The 25593-nt window shown below is 41.2% G+C and overlaps 1 protein-coding gene across 4 annotated transcripts in view; it reads left to right on the top strand.

Moving 5' to 3' along the window:
• The first annotated feature begins 11736 nt into the window (after window positions 1–11736).
• The window catches only part of CRACR2A (calcium release activated channel regulator 2A), a 52603-nt gene continuing 38746 nt past the window's right edge, over window positions 11737–25593 (top strand). The window contains exons 1-3 of one of the 4 annotated variants that reach the window (XM_039560878.1): window positions 11738–11908; window positions 17179–17291; window positions 21487–21725. In XM_039560878.1, the coding sequence (XP_039416812.1) occupies window positions 21558–21725 (168 nt within the window). In that variant the 5' untranslated portion in view covers window positions 11738–11908; window positions 17179–17291; window positions 21487–21557. Of the gene's footprint in view, window positions 11909–17153; window positions 17292–21486; window positions 21726–25593 lie in introns of all 4 variants that reach the window. The other 3 variants (XM_039560870.1, XR_005603162.1, XM_039560860.1) reach the window with 3 other exon arrangements.

Here is a 25593-nt window from a genome sequence, read left to right as displayed (position 1 = left end):
ACAGTGAGAAAGAAAGGGAGGAAAATAATTTCTTGGCCTGTAGAGTGTTAAGGAAAAGAGAAGGGATCTTGGTGTGATTCTGGGGAAGGAAACCTGCTGTTTTCTGTTACTGTTTCATGTAGTGAAACTTTGTTCTCCATTTTGGTTTTACACCTGTGCAAGAGAGCATGTCATTCTCTTACGTGTCTTGATCTGAGGTAAAGCTTTCTTACTAAAATATTCTTGTGGCAGAATCTTTTCATATGAGCACAGCACTTCAGGATGACATAGAAAAATAAGATCAGCTCATACTGGCCTCCTGCACCAGCTTTGTTTTTTACAATGGGATGTGTGCTTCAATTATTGCTGAGCAGATCTCATTTCATCCAGAGCAGTTTGGGACAGTGTCTGCATTCCAGTTCATTTACAGGGTCAGTTTGCACAAACTCTCATTTTTAAGTTAGAAGCTGAAGAAAAAAAATGGATACAGCTCTATTTTTTAATAGATGTCCCAGCACACTCCTATCCAGGCTAGATGTGAGATATGTAATGTGCTGGCTGAAGTTAGCAACTTAAATTTCAGGAGTATGTTGGATGGCAGTTCAGCTGGTGGCTTGAGGACAACTCTTACCCTTTTTAAACTTTTATCAGCACAGAAGATCATAGCAGGAATGCTCAAGTGAGTCTGTGCAGTCTACATAGTGGAAATTACTTTCAGGAAGATGAGCACATGTCAGTCTTAAAGTTCCTGTGGCCTGAATGTCCATCAGTGTTGTAACTATTTTTAGGCACTTCCAAAACAGTGACTTGCAAAACTGCATAGGGCTGCTCCAATATAGCCCTCTAGTCTTCACAACAGATGGAATACTTTGTAATGTATTTGCTTCTCCCAAACTTCTCTTTTCTCTGCTGCCAGAAACTTGTAGAATTAGTGAGGAAGTTTAGAGGCATAATCTTTGAGCAAGCAAAATACGAATGTGGTTGCTTGGCTGCTTTTTTTTTTGTTTTGTTTTGTTTGTTTAACTGAGACAGATGACTTCTTTATAGAAATGCCCTCTGTGAGCAAGCCACACTAAAGGTCAACTGAATTTTTTCAAAATGTGTGTATTTCATAGCAAATGGACTGGGGGATCCTGGCCTAGGTGTTAGGCTTTCCAAGTCTCTGGGTGGTCCAGCTTAGAGTTTGCTGGTGAACATGCACACGCCCAGGCACACCAACACCGTGGGAGGCGCAGACTCTGCCCTCACCACAGCTGGCACCAGGCACACAGGCACTGACCATGGTCCCACGCTGAACTCCCTGCTCACCTCACTCGTGTCCTCCCAACAGCTGTTCTGGGGAACGGATGCTGTTCCTGCCCCAGTGGCTGCACGTTCAATCCCCCTGCTGGCTCCAGTAGCTGGCATGGAAACCCCACTCACTCCAGTCACTGCCACCACAGGCCAGGGGCACCCACCCCCAGGTCTGACCCCAGGAGGAGGCACTAAATTCCCCACATGCACACAGAGGCTTGACAGCAGCTGGCACAGAGTCCCTGCAGCGTGTTCCCAGGGGACACAGAATGAGCATACACAGATGCCTAAGAAAAGATTTCATGAGACAGTAGAAGCAAGGCCAGACTGTACTGGGCAGGCACAGGGCTTGGCCAGACAATTGTACTGACCAGCCCCATTTCAAAGCCAACTGGCCTCTCTTACACCCCTCTTTGTTAAGCCCCTTTGTTCACCTCGACTCTGCCTTCCCCTGTTAATCCCCCACCCTATGGGTGTGTACAGCTCCATTGATTCCTGCACCCCTCCCAGTCTGATCCCCCAATACCATTTCCAAAGTCCAGGCTGAAATAAACTTTCACACACTCTTACATGCTCTTATCAATTAATATGACTGACCAGGTTTGGTTCTCATTACTACTTCCCTTATCATGTCAGCCAGGTTTATCCCCATATTTTCTTGTTCTTGGCTTCCTCCTTTTCTTACTGTTCCTGTTGTGTCAGAAAAGGTAGTAGAGGAGTAATCACTCTCCTTCCACATACTCGTACAGATAATTGTGCCACATAACATGTTCAGCAGTTTTGGTCCCACATTTGTCCTAACTTGGGGATTTAGTTGGAGACGTCACATTTCATTCCTATGGTAATGAATAGACAAAAGATAGGCAAGGTGAACAACACCAAGCCTGGAAAGCTGCATGTTCTTTTGAGTATATTAATTGGAAAGGGGTCACTTGAATGTACAGAAATAGGAGAGTGTTTGGTGTGTAGTGCAATAAGCAAAAGAAAAAAATAAATTGCAGTGTAATAGAGAGTGTAAGTATAGGCAAAGGACCCATTCAAACAGTAATCAGTTCCATGGAATACCATAAAATGAGTTTCTCTTCCTTGTGTGCTTTGAGCTGTTTAGAGTTTGATACTGCTGTCATGTTGAGGATGGCAAACCGGGTGGTTCTGGCTGTTTGCACACTTATTTGCAGACATTTGAAGATTAATTTACTGATACTACTTTTAGAATCTTTTGCAAAAGAGATTGTGACTCCACTGCTAGAAATAACTGAAGCTGTGCTCTTCTCAGCTATTGACTTTATTAACTAGAAATGTAATTCATTTCTGTATTTGTATTTTGCCTATTGCCTTTGAACGTCTTTGAGGTGGTTTTTTTTCAGTATTTTCCTTTCTAGAAAAACTTTTTTTGCAATTAAAGAGGGATGAAAGAAAAATAGAAAGGATAAATGTATCCGCATTTGGAAGCTGCTGGGTCCATGTCTGGAGACTGTGCAAATCAGGAAGGCAGGTAGTGGAAATGACATTATGTTTCCCATCTGAAGCCAAGAGCAGTTACATCCATTTCCTGTTTCAGTCTTGTGGCCAATAAATGCCAAAGTTAATTTAAATGGAATGAAATCATACTGACACCGAAAAGAACAACTTCAAATGTTTCTTATGTTCACTCAGCTTCTCCACTGATACAGTTTTCTTCCCTTAGATTCATAAAGCAATGTAATATATAAACCAATACACATAGTGAGCATCTGGCTCATGTCCAGGTTTCAGGAACAACATGGCCTGCTCACCTCCCTTTTCCTGTTCCCATGCTTTGCTTGCATTCATGTTGCCATAAAGTGAAACAGATGAAATATCTGGATCATTGATAAAAACTAATTTGGAGTGGGAATATGCTAATACAGTTTATTATATTAAGTGATGTGTTTGGTCACAGACCTGGAGGTGACCAAGTAGCTAGTACATGTGATCTTTTTTTCCAGTCAGTATCTACCTTTGAGCTGGTGAAAGTTGTCCAAGAAAGTAATCCCGACTGAGAACAGTTGGTGCAAATAAGCCTTTCAAAGGATGATTGGATACTGCATACTCTGTGTTATTGTCTATGTATTAAGTAGGGGGATTACTTTTAAAAGACTTATTTCTGTAAAGGGACTGGCTGCCACAAATACTATCATCACAGATTTTGTTTTAACACAGCTGTTGACAATACAGTATCCCTGACAAAGCTCTATCAGCTAATTACTGCATGCTTATGAGAGTGACTTAAATAGCAGCTCCAGACTGATATTTTTTAATTGTCTTGGTTTTTATTTTTAGTATAAGAAATATGACCCAAAGCAATGGGATAAGACAAGGACAAGAGATGGAAAAGCTGGGGGTAAAAAAAAATCAATGGGAGAAAGATGGTTACATAAGTGAAATGGTGTGTGAGTGTGCATGTGCACTGGGGCCGGGGAGTGGATGCAAGAAGGGAAGAGAACGTAAGAATATTATTGCTTTAAATCTATCCTTTAAAATTTTTAAACTCAGATGCTGACGATCTTCCTGGATGTTTGGCAATGTTTATATATTCCCAGTGGGATGGAGTATTGGATGGAGAGTCAGGGGACTTGCAGTCAAATTTTCATGTCTCTTGACACATTGTGATGAGAGAAGACTTACAGCAGTGGTGCACAAATGATACAGAGCTGTCAGAAATGAGAGATACAGCTACAGCACCTCTTCTGAGCACTGTTGCAATGAGCATGGGGACAGCAAAACGTTGCAATCTGCTGTAAACATAACTGGCTGGCTTTTGGCTTCTCATCAGGCCACCATGCTTCCTGAAATATTCCCACTCTAGTGCATCTCTTCCACGGCAAGTGTGTGGTCATTAATTTACTGTATTTAATTGATCACTGTAATGTGACAAAAGGGTCAAAAATGTCATGGTTTGTGTCAACAAATTGCAGAAAACTGTGCTATTGCTCTAAATTGCTTCATGAAGCAATTGATTTGTGGAAAGAAACTGTCTTCTGTTGTGTATTACATTAGGTATTGTAGTAGATATCCATGTTTTTTGACCTTTAGCTGCTATGGTGGTAAATATGACCGATTTTCAAATTTCAGAATATAAACCTGTGCTGTCTCTTTGTAAAAAACAGGTTTCTATCAAGCATGCTCATAAAGGTGGTGAGTTTCTGAAAGGTTTTCTTTTATGCACAAATCCCTCACTGAACAGAATTTAATAGTCTATCTATGAGAATTGCATTCAGTAAGACAATATAATCCTCTTTTTAGTAACTATTCATTCAAACAGAAAATCCCTGAGTGGAAGGTGTGTGTCTAACAGAGCCTTGAGTTATGAGTGCACTTCAGGGCTGGAATCTATGTAATGCTTCATCACAGATGGACAGCTTGTGGGCAAAAATACACAGTTTACCACCTCAGCACAGCCGTGGGGGGAATTGGTAAGGCGGTATATAATTGATGTTGGATTTGATCCAGGATACCTTTCCCTTAGGAGAGAAGATCGAGATTTTTAGTGGCAGTGTTTTTAAAACCAGTTTATGGTTCAGCAAACTGTGGAATACTGAGTAAAATTAGAACTGTATCATGGCACAGACTGAGAGAGAAGTCCTTCCACTGTATTGCTGGCTCCACATCCTCACAGGGAAACATTCTCAAATGGTGTTTCTTTTTTAAAATAAAAATTAAATGCTAATTCTTTTCAGTTTGAGAAATATGAAGAGTGTGGCTGTAAAATGTGATAGGAAAAAAATACCAACATGAAGAACTGGTTTTAATGCTCCCCTGGGAATGTTGTGGTTTTTAATATTTCAGAAATGGGTTTGCTTAGCCCTGAGGGAAAGGGATTGGAAGAGCATGATAGACATGAGCATACACGAAGACTGTATGTTCAGTATTAAGGGGGAAGAAATAGGTCACTGTGTATTAGATAGCTCGTTTGGTTTCCTTTAAAGCCACATGAGATAGAAAGTGCTGAGCTGCAGTTAGGAAGCTGCCCTGTCTTCTGGGGGACAGGGCAAATAAGCAGTGTAGATGCCCTGGCTTTGTAAGCTATTGGTATACACAAATACACCTGTTAATTCATGCTTTCTTATGGAGCTGATGGTGCCTTACTGGAAAAAGTGCCAGTTTATGCAACAGCTCTAATTATTCATGTGCCAATGCTGAGCTGCATGTGGCTTAAGGAAAATGTTTTTAATGCGGGTTATATGGAAAGAAATACTTTTTTTGTTATTTTTTGGTAGTTTATTATACATTATGCCCAAGAATGGTCCATCCCTTCACCCAGAAAGTCAAGCAAAAGTGTCAAAATGCCTTCATGGATGAACAAGGAGCTCCTGACTGAACTCAGACATCCAAAGGAAGCACGCTAATGGTGGCAGCACAGAAAGGTGGCCTAAGATGAAAACAGCAATGCTGTCCTGAGCTTGCACAGACAGGGTGAGGAAAGGCAAAACAGCCAGGAGAGGAAACAACAACAATGAATTATTCAACAAGGAATTGAGGGATATCTCTAGTTCAGCTGTCCTTGTCATTTTGGAAGGTTTTAACTTCCCAGGCATCAACTGGTTAATATCATACAGCGGACACAAACAGGTCCAGGAAATTGCTGAAGTGCATGGAAGATAACTTCTTGGGGCAGGTACTAAGGGAGGCACTGAGGATAAGTGCCCTCCCAGCTTTGCTGTTTGTTACCAGAGAGGGTTTCAGGGGTGAAGTGGTGACTGGTGGCTGTCTTGATCGTGACCATGAAGTAGTTGTGTTTCAAATAGTTGGTGTTTGGAGAAAAAAACACCAGGAAAACTTTGTCCCTGGATATGGGAAGAGCAGATTTTGGGCTGCTGAAGGAGTAGCTAGTGTGGACCCCTGGGGATCTGCTTCTGAAGGTATTGGGGCTTATGAATGCTGGTCACTTTTTAAGAGCCATCTCTTAAGAGAACAGGAGCAGGCATTTCCAAAGGAAGGGAAGTCAAGCAAGCAGTGCAAAGGGCTGCCTTGGCTGAGCAGGAATCTTCTTACAGAATTTAGGCAAAAGGAAAGGGTACAGACACTGGAAGCACGAACAGGCAATGCAGAAGGACTAGAGAGATCCTGTTTGGCACTGCAGGGAGAAAACTCATGCAGTCAAAGCTTGACTGGAGTTCAAGCTGACCAGCACTGTGAAGGACAAAAAAGGCTTTTTAAAATAAATTAACAGCAAACAGAGAATCAGAGAGAACACTGGTCTGTTGATTGACAGGGTGAGGCACTCCACACATAGGGACATAGACAAAGCATTTAATGCCTTCTTTGCCTCTGTCTTTAACACCGATGATGGGCCCTAGGATCCCAGGAGCCCTGTGTTGGAAGACCAGGACCGAGGGGATGATGAACTCCCAGCTGTGCTGGAACTTGTTCAAGAGTAGCTGTTCAAGCTGGATGCACGTAAATCTATGGAGCCTGATGGGATTCATCCCAGGATACTGATGGGGCTGGCCAGTGTTATCATGGGACCTCTCTGCCTTATTTTTCTTCAATGGTCTTGGGAGTCTGGAGAGGTCCCAATCACCTGGAAGCTGGCAAAGTTTCAGGAAGGGTAAGAAGGAAGACCCTGGTAATTAAGATCCTGCCAGTCTTACTTACCAGTGCCTGGTAAAATTACGGAGAAGGTTTTTTTGAGAGACAATGCAGTCATTGATTATAGTGAGCACAGGTTCACAAAGGGAAAGTCTGGCTTAACCAACTTAATTTCATTTCATTATAAGGTCACGAACCTAATTGACCAAGGGAAGCCAGTAAATGTGGTGTTTTGGGATTTTACCAGGCTTTTGATACTACTCTGAATCAGCTGCCCGGCACAAAGCTAGACAAATCCATAATCTGTTGGGTAAATGGGGTTACATCAGGCTGGCAGCCAATCACCGCTGGGATTCCCAACGGCTCAATTTTACAGCCAGTGCTCTTCAATGTTTTTATAAATGATCTGGACACAGGAATCAAATGTACAGTAAGTAAGTTTGTCAATGACAATAAATTAGGAGGAGCTGTGGACTCCCTCGAGGGTAAAGAGCTCCTGCAGAGAGAGCTGGAGAGCTGAGCCGTCACCAACTGTATGGAATTTAATGAGACCAAGTGCTGGATTCTCCATGTGGGGCACAGTAATCCTGGTTATCCACACAAATTGGAGGACAAGAGACTGGAGAACAGCGCTGTGGAAAGGGACATGGGCGACCCTGGCAAGTTGAATATGAGCCAGCAGTGGCAGTGCCCTGGCAGCCAGGAGGGCCAACTGTGTCCTGGGGGGCATCAGGCACAGCATCGCCAGCCAGGCAAGGGAGGGGATTGTCCCTCCCTGCTCTGCACTGGGGCGGCCTCACCTCGAGTGCCGGGGGCAGTTTTGGGCACCACAATAAATGAAGGATATAAAGCTATTGGAGTATGTCCAGAGGAGGGTGACAAAAATGGTGACAGGTCTCAAAGCAAGACTTAGGAGGAAGTGGCTGAGGTTGCCTTGGTTTGTTTAACAGAGAAGAGAAGGCTGAGGGGTGACCTCATCACAGTCTACAGCTTCCTGATGGCAAGCAGTGGAGGGGAGGGGCTGATGTCCTCCCTCTGGTGACCAGCAATAGGACACAAGGAAGTGCAATGAAGCTGCACCAGGTAAGTTCAGATTAAACATTAGGCAAGGGTTCTTCATTGAGAAGGTGGTCGATCCATGGAACAGGCTCCCCAAGGAAACTGGTCGTGGCACCAAACCTGTCAGAGTTCAAGGAGCATCTGGATGATGCTCTTAGTTGTATGGTTTAATTTTAGGTAGTCCTGTGGGGAGCAGGGATTTGGACTTGTTGATCATTATGCATCCCTTGCAACTTGAAATATTCTGTGATTCTAACTCTATGGAACCTGATGGGATGCATCCCTGATGGAGGGAGCTGGCCAGTGCCATTGCAAGTTCCCTTGGAGTGGAGGAGTGTTTCTGGCAGGATTGAGGAAGATGATCCTTCCCTTCTACTGAGCACTCAACCACACCTGGAGTGTTGTATGCAGTTCTGGGTTTCCCAGTACAAGACATGTATGTACTGGAGTGAATCCAGAAGTCGGTTCCTAAAATGATTAACGCATTGAAACATTTGAGAAGGTACTGAGAGAACTGTGACTGTTTAGCCTCAAGGAAAGAAGGCCTGAGAGGGAGTTTTATCAATGTGTATAAATACTTGGTTGGAGGGTACAAAGAAGACAAAGCTAATCTCTTCTGAGTACTGCAAAGTGGAAGGACGAGAGGCAATGGACACAAATTGAAATACAGGAAACTTCACCTAAATATAACAAAACAATGTTTTTACTGTGTGCAACGCCAAGCACTAGAACAGATTGTCAATGGAGGTTGTGGAGTCTTCATCTTTGGAAATTTTCAAAATCCAGTTGGACAAGGCCCTGGACAACCTGATTCTGCTGTGAGCAAGGGGTTGGTTGGAATAGATGCCAGGCAGATGAATTCCATAATTAAACTTTGATTTTTAGAAAAGTCTTGCATTTACTTTTTCAGCATAGCCCAATCAAACTCATACTGCACTGCAGGTGACATGAGCATGAAGTCAAACATGTATCTCCTTTACTCTGTCAAGCAAGATGACTCTAGAGCTGGTCAAGCTGGAATACCTCCAGTTTCCAGTCACTTAATACAATTTCCATTTTACTGTAAATTTCTGGTAAAGTTTACTGTAAATCTGAAAATTTCTTGCAGTATGTTTATGACTCCAGTTCTGTAACTTTTCCTCTGATCCTTGAGCATAAAGATGGAAAACACAATTTTGCATGTTAGTATGAAATTCCCTCAGGGTGGTGCAATTTCACAGGCAATTAAAAGCTGCATTAGAGTGAAAAGATAAAATAGGCCTGCTACTGACAGCCTAAATGCAGAAGAAAATGCCCCTTGCATCCCAGCAGTATGATGGCTTTGCAGACTGAAATAAACACACATCACCCTAAATAAACTGTGAAATACAGCCTGTTTTATTTAAAGGGTGGTGGTTTTATTTTTATATTGCACTTGGCATTTCCTGATTTAAGAGCTGCAAGCTGTCTTCTGCCTACCACATGTTTCTGTTTGTAGTTCTGGCATTTGTATAACCCAGTGGTAGAAACTGTCATCCAGTTTCTAACTCACTGTACATTAAACATAGCAGTCAGAAGGATCCTAGCTCCAGACAATATGTTTTGCACACCAGTATTTTTCAAAATCTCCTGCTTTTAGTCCTTGAAGAAAACCAAGTGAGTTTGTATCTGGATTTCATAGAGGACAATTTTAGACCATATAAAAGGGTTTAATTCTTTCAAGTGTTCCATTTAGCACTGTAATTTGTGTTGCAGTGCAATCTGTGTTAAGAAGTAGATTCATGCCTATGCACATTTGTTCTTGGGCTGTTTTGTCTCGTTGCAGTTAGCATCACAGACTCTGACATCAGAGTATATGAGTTTACTGCTTTTCAATCCACTTACTTCAGGAGAGAGATAGAGTAATGAATTTGATTCTGCCTGTTCATGAAGAACAAATTGTGGCTGCTCAAGTCCATTGGGGTCTTTGTCTCCACCATCGCCAGCCAGGCAATGGAATGCACATGAAGGTGTATGATCAGAAACTGCTGAAAGAAATCACAGCAGTGCAATACAATCCATAACCTTTTGCTATGAGAGAGAATAAAAACAGAGAGCAGTAGCCCTTTTCTAGCTGGCACTGTAAGGCTATAGTCCAAAGTATTCACAGATATATACAAGAACAGCATTAGCTGTCCAGACAAGACCTAGAAAATTTCATTGACCAGTGCTTCTACTATTGCTTCATAGGCCCCAAAACTTTCTTACAGAAACTGAAAAGTCTAAAACTGCCTCATACTGGATGGTAAGGAAGAAAATGGAATGACTGGTTGCAACAAGATACCTAAGCAATCCTCAATTTTAAGATATATTCCCTGGGGCCTTAATAACATGAAAGTTACCAGTAAGTCTGCAATCGCTGTTTCAGTGAGCTTTTCTCCCCATGCATGTCACAAATTCTCTGCACTTCTGAAACTTTCTATATGCTGTCTTCAGTTTCTTCACAAGCTTTTGAATTATGTCTAGTACCTTGTGGACGATAGCGTGCCTTCATTTCTCTGAAAAAATCTTGTAAGGTTGCCCACACCTTTAAAAGAAAAGTAATTCTGTCTTCTTACCCACTATTTTACTCACTTAGCAAAAGGTTAAATAGAAAAGTTAGGCTGAGTCAAATCAGCATGTGCAGAGTATTATAGCTATTCAGCATGCTGAGGATTTCATTATAAGTACCTGTGTGCCTATTTTCACCCTCAGTACATATCAGGCAGCTGTTGTGGCAAGCAAATTTCAAATATTTACCTTTTTTACAGAGAATTAATGTGAGTAGTAACTGTTAAGTAGCACCTTACTGTATGGTAAATCCACACTCAAGCTTGCCTTGTTCAGGCCTACAGTCAATCATTGTAATGAGTGAAGTAATATTTCACTTTGCAGAAGCCTTCCTAGTTAAAAGCACGTAATCTATTCGATGCGTAAAGACTGTATTAAATGATTACTTGTAGTGCTTTGTAAGTAGTTTCATCAGGCTTATGTATGTGCCTGTATTTGGCAGACTACCTTCTCTGTGGTCTTCCTCACATTCCCCCTTGTAGCTGCCAGATTTGCTATTTACCAGAGCTCTGGGATTGTAGCTTACTTTATGGAGATAAGCCTGAAGGGTTACAGGCTGTTCAGGAAAGATGGCTTGGGAAGGTAAGTAGGAGGGCTTGTACATTGTGAAAAGAAGCATGGAGCTTTACCTTGGGACAGCTGTTGAACCCGAGGAGAGCATGGGTAAGGACACAAGAACAGACCAGTGCAGTTGATGTCACAGAAATGTCTGCGACCAAATTACCTGATCAAGAAGGAGGTGAAGCCTTCCTTGGGCACCATGCCCTAGAAGCTCTTCTGAAGTTCGGAGACCTTACAGTGATGAGAATTATATCGAAGTTTTTTCTCTTCTTTTGGGACTACTTGGAAAACCTGATCTCAGAAAAACAGGTATTTTTCAAAATTTACTTTGGGCTAAGTGAAATCCTTGAATCGAATGTGAACCAATTCTGTCTCCCACTGCCACCTTCTGCAAACAGAACTTGGAGAGTTTGAAATGACAAGGTGGGGATGATCTTAGCAGCTCCATTTGGACTGGTCACCACCTTAGGACCTTGGTGTGGATGAGCGTTCTGGTGCTCTTCCATACCCTCCTGCCCTGTGCCGTTTAGGTTTCCTGTACCCTTACCCTGGAAAGCCATCACGCATGTAGTCCTGGCTGCAAGAGGGACCAGCGAAGGCTCACCCTCCTCACCTTCCCCTGGCTCTCTGATCTCGCCTCGGGCAAGTCGCTCCAGCCCAAGGCGAGGTGAGACCGGGCGGGGCAACCGCGCTCCGGCTGCAGGTAGAGAGGGAGGGAAGGAGAGAGGCCGGGCCGGCCGTCCCGCCCCTGGGGCCCAGCCCGCCTCGCCCGATTATGTCACCCGTGCTCAAAACAAAGTTAGCAAAGTGGGTTCAGCCTTTCCGCGGTCTCGCTTCCAGCCCGGGGAGCACCGGCCCGGCCAGCCCGAGGGCCGGCGCCTGCGGGAGGCGGCGGCAGGTGAGTCGGGGCGGCACCGGGGCCCAGCCGGGGGCAGGGGACGGCGAGGTCCGTGCGCAGCCGGCCCGTGCTCCCCGCGGAGCCGCCGCCGGGGAGGCACCCGCGGCCGCCGTTCCCTGCAGAGCCCCGGTGTCCCAAGGGAGCTTCCTCTGTCGCAAGCCGCGCTTCCTGAGCCGTGTCCGGAGGCACGGGGCCCGGCGGGGCTGGGCGGGCTCCGGGCAGCCGGCACGGAACGCGCCCTGTCCCCGAGGGGAGCGGCGGCCCGGCAGGGTGGCAGGGGCGGGGGGGACACGGGCTGCCCTCGACCCTCCCTCAGCTCGCTGCCAGGCTGGCAGGGGGGCAGGGAAGGTGGCTGGGAGCGGCGGGGCCGGCAGCAGGCTGGTGCAGCCCCCGCAGCGCCGGCTGCGGCGCGAACGCCCGCACGGCGAGGGAGCCAACTCCGCCGTGGGGCCGGAGCCGGCGTGGGGAGCGACAGCTCAGAGCCGAGGCTGCGACTGTCGTGACTCCTCCCACACGCGGAATGTTTCCCAAAGGTGGTGCCCGAAAGTGCTGGTGACTGGGAGTCGTTGTGTTGGCACTCCCGCCGTGCCTCGTGTAGCTTCGTGCCGAGGCTGACAGACGCTGTCAGAGAGAAATCCCTGGATGGCCCGGCTACCTCAGGAGCTGCGCCGCTGGTTTTCGCTTCCCTGCAGCTACAGAAGATAATTGAGTTTGTGGCTGGTGACTGCCTTCAGGCCCACCAAGTACTTGTTGAAGAAGAAGGCAGTGCTGTTCCGGCTGGTTGTTAAAAATGATTCCTGTGTCCCCCTGCAATAGTTTGGTGTCTCTCTTACTCTGCTCTAGCATTTATGTGATATCTGATTTAATTTTCTGTCTTTCTTGATACTGAAGGCTTATGATGACTGTAAATGACAGTTATAAAAGAAATGCACTGCTACCAGGATAATAGATTTCTTAACATACACCAGTAGAACAGATTCTAACTGCATGTAGTGAAACGTGGGTAGTGTCACAATTGGGAGAATGGTGAAATCCCTCTGGAACGCTTCGACTAATTTAACATGCTCTTCTATTTTCTTAGTTGCAACTTTGTGGTTTTCAACAGTAGTTTTCAGCTTAGTTTCGCTTTTCTTTTTAGAATACGTGAATTATTCTGATGCATGAGTAAAAATTTATTGGATTTCTGGGGGTTGTTCTAAGAGCTCTGGTCCCCATATTTGAGCTTCAGTAATTGTACAGATCAAAAGGGAACTGTTACACCCAAGAGTACAAGAGTGAAAATTAAATGTTGATTTTCTCTAAACTAGATTCTCATCTTTCGTGAAATCAAGAAAAGAAGTCAAAAGTCAGTGTCAGAAGTACAAAAAGGCAGATGTATTTCTGTGAATGGATTAAGTAGTAAATGAGATTTAGGGCAATAATAGTTTACAGTCTCATGGTCTGCCAGCTCTTGAAGACTTAAGTTCACTGCTGCTGAAATGAATGAGGTATGTTTGGTTCCTTGTGAGATATCTCTGCCCCCACCTCTCTTATCTTGTGGTGGGCTAAAAGACAATGGTGAAACAAGTAGCAGAAATAACTGCACTAAAGAGCATCTGTCTACAAGCTTTGCTTGTGGTTTCTTCAGACCACAGGATGAATGTATTGCTTCAAATAGATATCTCTTTTCCTCCCATTTCTGTTCATTGATGAATGATATACTCTCATGATTTTGTAGATGGGTAAATGGTGGATAAATGGAGGAGTAAAGAGCATAGTGGTCTGCCCTGATTCCCTCTCCACCGTTTGTTAATTTGCAGTGTAAGTATATATGAACATATAGTTCTACATGTAAGGAGGGAGTAATACATATGTAGGGTTTCATTTCTTGTGTTGAAAAATGCAGATTTAGTCAGTTTAAGTTAAACCTGATGTAGAAACATAACTGATTGCACTGTTCATGACCTAATCCATGCAAAAGCACCAGGAAGTCTCTGTCTGATTGAAACTGAGATTAAAGATTTTGGACCCATCTTATTCCTTAGCCTCACAGAGGGGGTGTCAAGGAAACTGAAGGGTCTTGCTGGGGAACTTCCATTCATTGAAGAGCAGCATAAATGAAGGCAGAGACCCTGCACCATTGTAAGGATAACTTTCTGAGTAATCGGCTCTCAGAGGATGTGGAAGTTGTATCTCTACTCAAAAGCAGTAGTGAATTAAAATCCAATTAAGAATCTGTAATGATGCATTTTTAATTGTTTGCATTGCGAGACTTTTTTTTGTAGAACTGAACAGGATGAGGTACACCAAGCCTCCTAATCAAACACAGATAAGTGGATTTGTTTATATGTGTTTCCAAGGCCTTGGAAGTGAGCTGTGCAGAGCTGATAACATGAAGGTTATCTTGTTCTGCATATAGGAAAATATTACTCTTTTAGGATCATATTTTACCATTACTTTTTGCAGTAGAAAAACAGTGGACTAGCAAATTGAATATTCCGGTGCCTCACTGACGTGCTCTTGTCCCATAAAACCTGTCCCACTGACTCAAGCGAAGGTGTTTTCTAAGGGCAAGTTTGTAGTTTTAAAAATTCTGAAAGTTTTGAAGACAATAATTCGTGCCAACCCGGCTGCAAACCGAGTGCCAAATAACTAAGGAAACACTTGGAATATGCCTCTCTCCCTTCTAGTAGAATCTGCATTAACTCGGGTCCTCTAAGGTCCATGGCAGAGTAGACTGAAGTTTTCCACTAACGTTTTTTCCATGAAAAATGAATTCTTATTTGAAGAGAATATTTAATTTGCATCTCAAAATCCTTTAACTTAGGTTGAAGATGTAACATTCCCTGAAAAACTAGAAATAGAGAGTGTATTTTAGACTTCAAGACAAATTATTGTTGGTTTTCAGGCAGATAAAAGGTTTTGATTTTTTTCAGAAGTTACATTTTTAGCAAGGACTTTTGGAGGAGGCAGAATATTTCAAGCGGGGGTTTTTTTTGTGGAAATGGTGTATTTTAAAGATGTTCTTGTCAACCTGATTTCACCAGCCAAAAGTAGCTCCATTTAGCAGTGAGTCATTAGGAGAACCTGAAAGATAAGACAATTAAAAGGGGTATATAAGGTTTAACTTAAACTCTTTCCAGATCTTTACTTCAGGGTGAGGGGGTTTCCAGTGCAAATAATTTGTCTACAAATGGAACAGCTCATGTGAATTGGCAGTATCTCCTGCCAGAACGTCATGTTACACCACTTACTAATATAATGCTGTTATCAATATAGTTAATCACATTTAATTTCAGTACTTGGAACAATGCAACACAATAAATTGTGCTTAGAGGCATTTTCCAACATAAATGATTCTATGATTCTTTGCAGTCAGAGGGACTCAGGTCAGTTTTGACTTTGCTACATTTGGAATATGTTGCATATGTTGTAAGGTACTCCTTCTTAACAATAGTTTTTACATCCCTGAATTAACAATTTATGTTTTAGAAAGAAGTCAAAATAATGGTAGAATAGCTCTACATGGTTCTGTAATAGTCCTAATACAAGTTCTGTAACTGGTGATGTTTGCCCAATTTACATGCAGATGTTTATATAAACTCGTGTTGAAGCCACAAATGTTAGCCAGAGTTTTAGCCCAAAATATATAACTGGCCAAACTGTATTTGTATGCAGTAATGATTTATTTGTAAATTACAGAGATAGAGACAGACTTTGTGAGGAAAACACACACTCAGATACACGCACACTTGTACCACCATCCTGCTCAGGTGTTGTGTAGGTCAGCAGAAGACACAAGGTTCTTGCAACCAGCATGCAGGCAAGGAACAAGAGGGAAGGAGAAGAGTTCTTCTTGGAATCAGTGTCCTTGAATAAGGAGGAAAGAGCAGAAGGAGGGAGAGGAGACAATGGGTCCTTAAACATGCAGACACTACAGGCAGGGTGCTCTCAGTTCTGATGATCTTGTGATTATTCCGCAACTTTGGTTTCCATGGTGAATGTTGCCCCTCAATTCAGTGTCCCTTTATAAGAAGTTTGCATTTCCAGGCAGTTCTTAGCTTTTGATTTCTTAAATACAATAAAAAGGAAGCATCCAAAGCAATGAAACAAGAGGAAAAGATGCATTTCTGCTAAAATCATGACTACTTAGAATAGCTTTACTTCTCAAGGATCCTAGCAGCACTTAGCAAGCCCATTTTAACTTCACCCTGTTGTTTCAGTATGGATCCCTAAGAACTGTTTAGATTAAGGCAATAAATATCCTATTAGTTGTTTTTCATCAGTGTTGAAGAGCAGGGTGGGCATAAATGAATATGCCTGCTTACTTTGGACATCTGAATTTTAATACATGGATAGTTTCGTTTACTGCTTCCATAGAGGCCAGCAAGAAGCCAGGCAGGAGACTTTTGTCTTCCTCTGGGGAAGGTGGCCTTTGGGAAAAGAAAATCTTCTTACAAGGCCAGTGAAAACTAGTTGCTTGGATGCAAATGTTAAAAATAAAAAAGCTTAATGAAGGCATGTTCACCAGTCAGAGTTGGTATTCTGCATCATAGTGCACAGAATTGACATCATTTGTTTTTTCCCAACATTGGTATTTGTGGATTCCTCTAGGGACAAATGCCAAGTGGGGAGTAAGTGGTCTATCCAAAGTCTTTGGCTACCTGTTTTGGAATCCTTAAGGCTGTCACTTTAAGCTTATTTTCTGTTTTTCTCCCATTTCACAGTTAATGTTGTTGAGACTTTGTTTCAGATATATAACCTGGATTTTTATCCTTCTTTAGCTTTAAGGGTTTGTTTTGGTTTTTTTCCTTAACTAGTAATCTTCTCAAGAAGAGAAATTTCATTTATGTGACTTTGATGTAGGTATAACACAATACCTTCTCCCAGGTCTTTTTCCTCCTTTATTTCTGCTGAGGTCCCTTACCTTGAAATAAATCGTAAGTAATTTTATGGAGACTTAAAACCTTGTTGTGGTGTAAATGAAGATTTAAGCTTGCAGATAACAAAGGAGGTGATCCTAATGATTCCCTTAATCTTTAAAAGCTAATTGGGTCTGGCTGGAGAGCTTCTGTTAAGACTGAGTCTAAGCAGTCTATTAAGACTGATTCTGAACAGAATTTGGTTCTCCCACACATATCTACTGATAAGAAAAGAATTTCTACATAACTAAGTTTTTTCTTTTATAGACCAGTAGATGTAGGACTCCTCTGTTGTCTGCCTTTGCTACTCCCCTGAAATTATTTTCATGACACATTTCTTTCAGACTATCTTCTTGTGGTCCCTCCTAGGAACTCCAGCCTGCCTCAGATCTCCCTCCAGAGTTAAGCTCCCCACATCCATTCCATGGTGTGCGATCTCCTAAGATGAAGAGTCATGAGAGATTGTGTACATCTTGAGAGAGGTGATTGCAGGCTGTGTGGAAGAGTCTTTAATGATACATTTCATCACAAGCCTTTCTGACTTGCATGTTTTTACTTGAAAAGTCAAATCTGGAGGAATGAAAGTCTCCCTTTTTTCATCCAGTTCTGTCTAGGTGTTGGTTAGGCCAAGCTTTATTATGCTTCCACGAGAGCTTAAAAGTTAATTGTCTTAGTCACAGCTGAGAAAAAACAGGTATTTTCTTGAGCACACAACTTTGTATCTCTGCTAGTTGTTTTCAGTGTGGGACCTGAATTTTTACATTTGACGGTCATTAAACCTTTTTATAAATGGATAGAAGTAACACTGAGGCCCACTGATCTACTCACCTTTCTCAAGGAATGATCATCTCTGCCGTTATTTGCAGATTTGTGTTTGGTCTGTCCTTCCATGATGGCAGAACTGCACTGCCCTTGCAGCCAGGGGTTCAGTGCTCCACCTTCTCTATCCTTGGGTGGGTTTTCATGTCTAGCTTTTCTGACATGTTTGCTTGTTATGGATTGTATTATGTGCATAGGGAGCATTTTTCTCCAATCCTGTACCTAGAAAACTCCTGTGTACTTGAGGTTGGTTATTGTGCTCTTTGGTCTTAGCAGTCACATTCCTCTGTCATTCCCTGTAGGTCCTGCTATTTTTGATTCTTCCTTGATGGACCACTTGGCCTTAGTTAAGTTAAATAAACTATAACTTTTCAGTTTAAATTTAAAGGATTCTACAGCAGAGTTCACTGTCTAACTGGATGAACACTTGTTCAAAAGCAGGGCAGAGCAATAGGGAACAGAATGACTTCCTTCAGCAGGCTTGTGCCAGTGGAGAATATTTGTGGTGATACATTCTAGCTTTAGGAGCTTTTCAGCATAATGCTGAAAGATAACTAACTCTGACACTAGGTTATTTCTGAAGAGGTCCCTGTTCATGTGTCAGGCATACTACGCTGCAGCTGCGGGTCATTTTGACAAAGATAATTTGGTTGTAGGAAATAAATATTTCTTGTAGAAAAAGTATGCAATCTATTGTTTATTTTCTAGTGTCTGTAAAACGTGTTCTCTCTCATAACAGTGTTTTGTAGAAATCCAAGGTGACCTTGGTATTAAGTGAGCTTACTCTATTTTTCAGCTGGTGGTATGTTTTGAAGTGTGCTGCAGAAAATTTCTACCTGTAAACACATGCTAAGAAAAATATTTCTCTGAAACCTAAAAACTCAAGAGATATGAGGGCAGGAAAAACATCTCTCTAGGTTTTTAACTATCACAGTTAGGGAGACCGGGGATGTCACATGTCATGACTTGTGAAATTTGTGGTTCAACATTGCTCTGTACTTCTAGAGTTTGGTGATTTACAGTAGACATGACTGGAAATGATGAAAATATCATTTAGAATACTAGCAGTGACCTGCCTTTTGCAGATCCAGAATTTACCTCATGATTAATGGACAAAAACCTCATAAATCACACATCCTTGTTTAATATTTGGAGCTGTGCTTGTCTGCATCCGGTCATGATATGACCTATTTTGCATAGTGAAGTGTGTTTGTAGCTAAGAGAATGGAAAACAAAGGTCTTAAAAGAATTGATTTTGTAAGCCATTTGTTTTCTAAAGGAGATGGATGAGTGAATGGAACTACCTATGTTATTTAAAACTGGCCTTGAGGTAATTACAGTGCTGATTCAGTAATGTGGGACAAATTGCAGTTCTAATTTTTCATGTTATTACCAGCATTTGCAAAGTATCAGAACACTGTAGGAACTACGATGAACTCTATCAGCTTTAGAAGCTGCCATAAGGATTAAGAATTTTTGCAGATGCTCTAATTTAATTTTCTGCTGTATTGAAGACACTCACTGTGTAGCAAGTTTTTATGATGTGTATAAAAGGTGGGGCAACTTATAAGAAGGTGAGGCTCTCATGATGCATGTAATTTCATTTTGTGGTATGGAAGTATTTAGAAAGCATGGTGATATTTGCTGAATTGTACTGTTTGCTAACTGCAAACAGCTTTATCGAAGTGTATATAGTGCCTTTTTGTTCAACCATTTTTAATCAGCTTTTGTATTTCTGTTCTTTCACTTGCAATTGGCTATCTATTCCTTGCATAATTTTTCTATTTTCTTAAGGAAGTCTAATGGACTGTGCAGAGGAAGGCACTAGCAGCACTTATTATCATGATTAGCTTGGCCTGCTCCTGCAGTTGTGGCCTTTTGAGAAATTGTTGAGATGTGAGAAAAAAAAAAAAAAAAAAGAAAAAAAAAAGGAAAAAAAAAAAGAAAAGAAAAAAGAATCGAATACATTTTGAGTCCAGGTCAGATCTTGTCAAGACCATCTTTAGGCTGCACTTGTCCCGTTGATTTTTGGTATTTTTAAACCTGTTTTTAAGTTAGTGTCATTGCTAAGTTGAAACTGATGGCCTGGTTTGTCACCTCATACACTGGTGTCAGTCAGGAGTGAGCTGTGTTGAAGTAAGTGAGGTTCAGGTGTGTAAAAGCAGTATGAAAGGAGAATTTCATGCAGACTATTATACCACTTTAGCCTGATTGTGGCTTTCCATCTGATCCACTTGTGGGTGGCTATATACAATGAGGGCAAAGATTCATCTGGTTTGTATACTGTTTTTGAGACTGTTATTATAAACGTCATGGAAGGGATTAAGAAACAGGCCAATTACGGAGTGATCTTTTCCTTTGTGTATCTTCCCAGCTACTGAATGTTGGTCAGACTTTCAGAGCTAGAAATTTTCTTCATAAGAGAAAGAGATTACAGGTGTTCAGGTAGCTGTAATAGGCAAAAGCCCCTTGTTATGTGTGACCAGAATTCCCTGTGACAGCATTTTTTAGCCTTGTTAATTATCCAGGACTGCTGGCACAGGTGCTCTGGCAGGCTTTGGTGCCTCCTGGGGGTGTGGAGTGTGGCTTGCCCCAGCAGAGAGCTCGTGTTGGGTGCAGGTGTGGGCAGAAGCTGCATTCATATACCTGGTTTTGGGGTTTATAAGGCACCCCTGACTGGTGTACATTAAAATTCAAGCAAGACCCACTCTGAGGGAGGAGTTTCCTAAGGTGGAATGATACTGGGTTTTGACATCCCTTGGCTTCTCTCAGTGTTTTTCCTTCTCGTGCTTGTAATGTTCTTAGCAAGGATTCTGACAGCTAGGTTCTTTGGCTATATAGCCAAAACTCTTTCAGTTTTGGAAAGTATTTGAGCAACAGTCCTGGGATGATTGGAGTGATAAAAGAGAGGAGGGAGGGAGAGGAAACTTACCTATGTTTGCAGATTTTTGTCACATGGTTTCAGAGAGGTTGGGTGATTTGCTCACCAAAATCTTAGTTTGGTTTGAAGTCAGTGGCTATTTGCAGTGCATTTATACTTACATGTTACATGGGAAGTCCAACTGTCTGGCCCATAGCTATCAGAGAAATCACTTTGTCATGGGAAGCTGTGTGAAATTCTTGGAAGATGCTGTATTCTAAGAGCGCCAGGTTTGAACTTAAGCATAGAGTAAAACAGGCTCTGGCTGAGCTGCTCTGTCTGTGCAATCAGAGTCTTTTCACCTCTAGAGGCTGCATAGACAAGCCAAAGGTCTTGTTTCCTCCTGTTCTACCTTCACACCCATGCAGTGCAGAGGCCTTTGCTCTGAAGACAACATATGTTTCAGATTTAAACAATTTTCACTGGCCTCTGTTGGAGTTGTTCCAAGTTGTGCCAGTCAGGCTATATTCTCTTATAATAGTCAAATGCCTTACAAAATTCTTTGTTCTGTTAAATATTTTCAGACAAATCTGTGTCTATGTTAGGTAGACCTACTTAGATAAGCAGAACTAAAAATTCAAGATGAATATATGAAGTCAAATTGTAGTGACTTTAAATTACTTTTGTCTTTACCTGTTCTTCTTGTGTTTTCTTGTTCATGTTGATTGATTGTCCATATTTCTTGTCAAACTGGCCGATTTTGCTCTGAGATTCCATTTCAGTGCTAATTTTGTCTTCTTGCTCCCTCAGACTTCCCCCTCCTTGTTCATCATCCCATTTGCAGTGTCTTAAGTGCAACCCATCAAGGGCAAGCATTTTCAAAAAGCTTTTTCTTCTTCTAAGATTTAGTGCCTAATTAAAGAGATGGTTGCTAAGAGATTGTGGAAACCATCATGAAGAGGGTCTGATTTGCTTTTCTCCTTACCTTCCATGCACAGGTTTCAGATCCGAGTTTATGGGTAAATGGGATAGCAGCATCCCAGGATATTCCTGAGCTGAGATTGTAACCATGGACAGAATAAAAGGAGACTGCACCAGTCCTGTGCAACCAGGAGATGGAGAGAGGAGCAGGACTGGAGAACAAGACCCAGAACTAACTGTGCTGGGAAAAGCACAAGAGTTCTTTCAGATTTGTGATCTGGAAGGCAAAGGCTTCGTCACTTGTCAAGACATGCAGGTAAAATGAACTTGGTTATGTGAAATACACAATGGGAGAAGCTCCTAAAACCCTTAATGAGTTGAGACTGATTAATTTAGAGTTTAAAATGTTAACACCCTTCTCATAACTTTAAAGAGATAAGTGGGATTTAAAATAATATCTTTAAAGTCTTACATAAGGCTTGCATTTTTTCTCTCAGACAAAGCAACAAAAAAGTAGAAGATCAAAGTAAATTAAGTTTAAAACAATGCCCCAGGAATTTAATTCCATTCTTGTTGAAAACATCAAAACACCATTAAATTCATTACTTTGCGATTTGCCATGGCGTCAGGAGTGTATTCAGCCCACCAATTTCAATCATTTTTTCAGCAAAATTGTATAAATAAAGTCTTTCACTGTGGCTTCACTGTCAGACAATGGTGAACTCAGCTGGATCACATATATATGTAGGAAGTATAGAGGAACAGTATTTTGAGCATTATTCAGTGTTTGCAGTAATCTTATGAAATTGTGCTTAATTGGTTTGAGGGGTCAAAATCAGATTTGCTGAATATGCTGATGAAAAAGAGCGACTATATATAATAAAATCTTTTGAAAATGTGATTGTTGCACATTGCAGAAGTGATAAGATGATTTGAACCATTATGTGGCAGAAAACAGGAATGTACTCATGCTTCACATGCAAAACATAAGTTGAGTTAATCCATTTTTACTTCTGTACTTATGGATGAAACAGAATTGGGGAGCAGGAGCAAAACAAATTCATTATGAACTACTGCCAAAGAAAGCATCTCATAGAAAACTTAGAAACTTTCCCTGTCCTCAGAAACAAAGATGTCTGTATGTATGAAAATACAGTTGAAACAGCTTTAACTACCTATTTTGGAAAAGCAAAAGTCTCCTAAGTAAACTGCTCAGTTTACTCGCTCTCAAGAGCTTTCTTTGCAGTTGTGTGTTGCTGAGTTTTCTGATGACCTCTGTTAATTATGCAAAGTTGAAAAAAGAGAGGAATGCAGATGCTTGCTGTGCTGTAGGCTTTGCCAGCCTACACTATCTTAATGAAGTAACTGAATGTGAAAAAACCAAATATATTGCCAGTGGTGGTTTTTGGTAAATACAAACCCACAGAGAATTTAATGGATTACAATTTTATAGTCTTTCTAAAAACTGAATGGTATATATTTTTACCGAATGGAAAACCCATATATTTGTATGTATGTTTATGTATATAAAAAGTTTTAATACCTGTTTTTCGCAAGGAATGTAAAAATATTTGTTTCTGTTTGATTCTAGGTTTGTACTTAGAGTGCTGCTAAATTTATGCTTCAGGTTCTAAAGCAGATGCTGCAAAAGATGCAGTAGAAACAGAATTTCAAAGAACAAATAAAGTTCTATTTCATTCATCTATTTCATCATGAGTGTTTGTTTACTATATCTGAAAATTCATATATATATGTAAGTGTATGTAAGTTCTTTAATACAGAAATAAAGGTGCTCAGGACATTTGAGATGATGTTTCTTTATACTTACTTTTATTTCCTGCACTTCTTGTGATGTTTACTCCCTATAGGAAAGACACAAATCAATAAAGTAAAAAAAAAAAAATCCGTTTTTTCCTTAAAAGGTCCTAAGTGTTGATCGCTTTTGCGTTGTGCATTTGGTAGGTCTGTACTGCTTATCATTCCTGAAGCTTTGCTTCAAATATAGGATGCTAATGCTAAGCTTTTTAGTCTTTAGTCATGTAATACAGGGCATGATTTCAACAGAGTGTGCTAAGTATCTGAAATTCAATTAATCTCGATGGAAGAAATCTTACAGAGTTTTCTCTTGTGTCTACAATGTAGTAACTGTACTGAAGATTTACTCCTCCTTGATTATATGATATTGTTTATTGTGAGACTCTGTTAATAGTTGTTTTTTTAAAAAAATTTTCATTCCATTTCCAAATACTAAATGTACCCAATTTTCAAACCAACGAGAGATTTTCTGAAATGTCAAGAAAGCAAATTCTACGTGAGACTTGAAACCACAGTTTCATCTGTTGGTCCTTGAGGTTATAATGAATAATGAGAATTAGTGCTGTAAAATGTTTTGTTCTAATGTGCATAGCAGGATTGGGTTCAGATCTTGCTCTTAGCTATGGATTGGGTTCAGATCTTCCTGTTAGCTATTTGAGCTCTGTCCTTTTATTTAGCTGAGTAGAATCTTGGTATTTTGAGAGAATTAAGCGTAGACGTCATGAAACCGCAGAACACATTTGGTGGCAGTGCAGATAGCTTCTTTTGAAACTGCAGTGGTATCTCTATATATTTTTTATTTTGTTTTCTTTTCTTTTAAAGATTTTAGTAGCCTCATATTGAAAGGGTCTGTGTATTTTTACAGTAAGTCTGAAATGAGCAAATAAACAAAAACACAGCTATGAGGCCAATAATGTTTTGCTTTCCTAGCCACAAATCATCTTAATTTTTTTATTTAGAAAAAAACCCAAGATGTTGGGAAAACATTCACTTAATCTTAGTAAGTGTGGCCCAGTTCATCAAAGTCTGTAAATTACCCAGAGGGAATTTAATGGAGCAAACTTTTGGTACGTTCCTCAGACTGTCCTAGATTTTCATGCTTTTTTTTTCAAGAAAATGCAAGTAATTGTGGTGTTTTCTACTGTAAATTTACTGTAATTCTGATCAGAATTTGGACGCTACATTAGAGCACTGCAGCTGTGGTTGGAGAAGCACATATTTGTCGGTCAGGTTTGCAGCAAGACCTGCAGGCCACTGCAATGGAATAGCAGGTGGGTCTGTGTTCATGGCAAGGTCAGACGAGTGCTCCTTCAGCACGTCCCAAAGATCTGGTGGTAAGAGTACAGTTTCTGTTTTTCTGAATGTAAAAAGAGAAACTGGTTTGAAGCACCTTCTCCCTCATCAGTGCAGTGGTGGCTGTAAGAATTTTACAGGAGAAGCTGATTTTAAAAAGTTTCCCTTTAGATCTTAGAGATTAAAATCCAGACTTTGGGAAGATGGGTGTGTTTAAGTAAGAAACTGAAGACAGGTGTATCACTGATGAAATAAGTTCTTTAAACTGCGTCAAGTTTTCCAGGTTTTTTTGGAAGCAGGCAGCAATACACAGCTAATCCTGCTCAGAAATCCCTTTGTGACTATTCCAGATAGTTGTGTGCTTTAGCAGCTCTGTTGCATTCCCTTCTCAGGACCACCTTGGAATTCCTTCTACCGCTTTCATTTAACTCATACAGTTCTTAAAGCATACCCTAAACCCTTCGTGGCAACCAGGAAACTCCTGGTTAATGTACTCAGCCAATTCTTACCTTGCCTATATGGCTTAACATGTTGAATAGTGGTTTCTGCTGTTTTGGATTGCAGAAGAAACCTTTTTTGGCCCTAAATCCCTCCCCCACAATGGAAGAGGTTAACACTTTTAATCTAATGAACTTTTTCAACCTACTAGCTTGCAGTTTTAATATGTTGTATATACAACAGCAGTTCGGGGGGGGTTAAAATGTAAACTAATAAGGCAGAAGACTGAACCAGTGTGCATTGATACTGCTTCTCAAGCTGAGGAAGGGTTTTAATCTTCCTAGTGCTGTCTCCGAGTGGAAATGCTGGTTAGTGGGGTTGTTTGCCACTCCAATTTCCTCCTATTTCTGGGAATTTGTCTACACTGTTAAAAGAATTAGGTTAAAACCATTAGGATCAGTTTTACAGAATTCTTTTCTTTTGTACTTTTCTTTAGATTATCAGGAAAAAATGTGATTTTTGTGGAGCTAGTTTCATGCAGCTACCTCTTTCTTGGTGTGAGCATGCTGCATTTCAGAAGTAGATAGTCATGAACTCCATTTAACTCATTGTGGGAGCAACAGGTTTGGTCCTTAGAC

This window comes from Corvus cornix, chromosome 1, assembly GCF_000738735.6.
Source record: "Corvus cornix cornix isolate S_Up_H32 chromosome 1, ASM73873v5, whole genome shotgun sequence".
In the NCBI taxonomy this organism is placed as follows: Eukaryota; Metazoa; Chordata; class Aves; order Passeriformes; family Corvidae; genus Corvus; species Corvus cornix.
The sequence above is the reverse complement of the archived record's forward strand: the minus strand, read 5'-3'. Positions and strand labels throughout refer to the sequence as shown.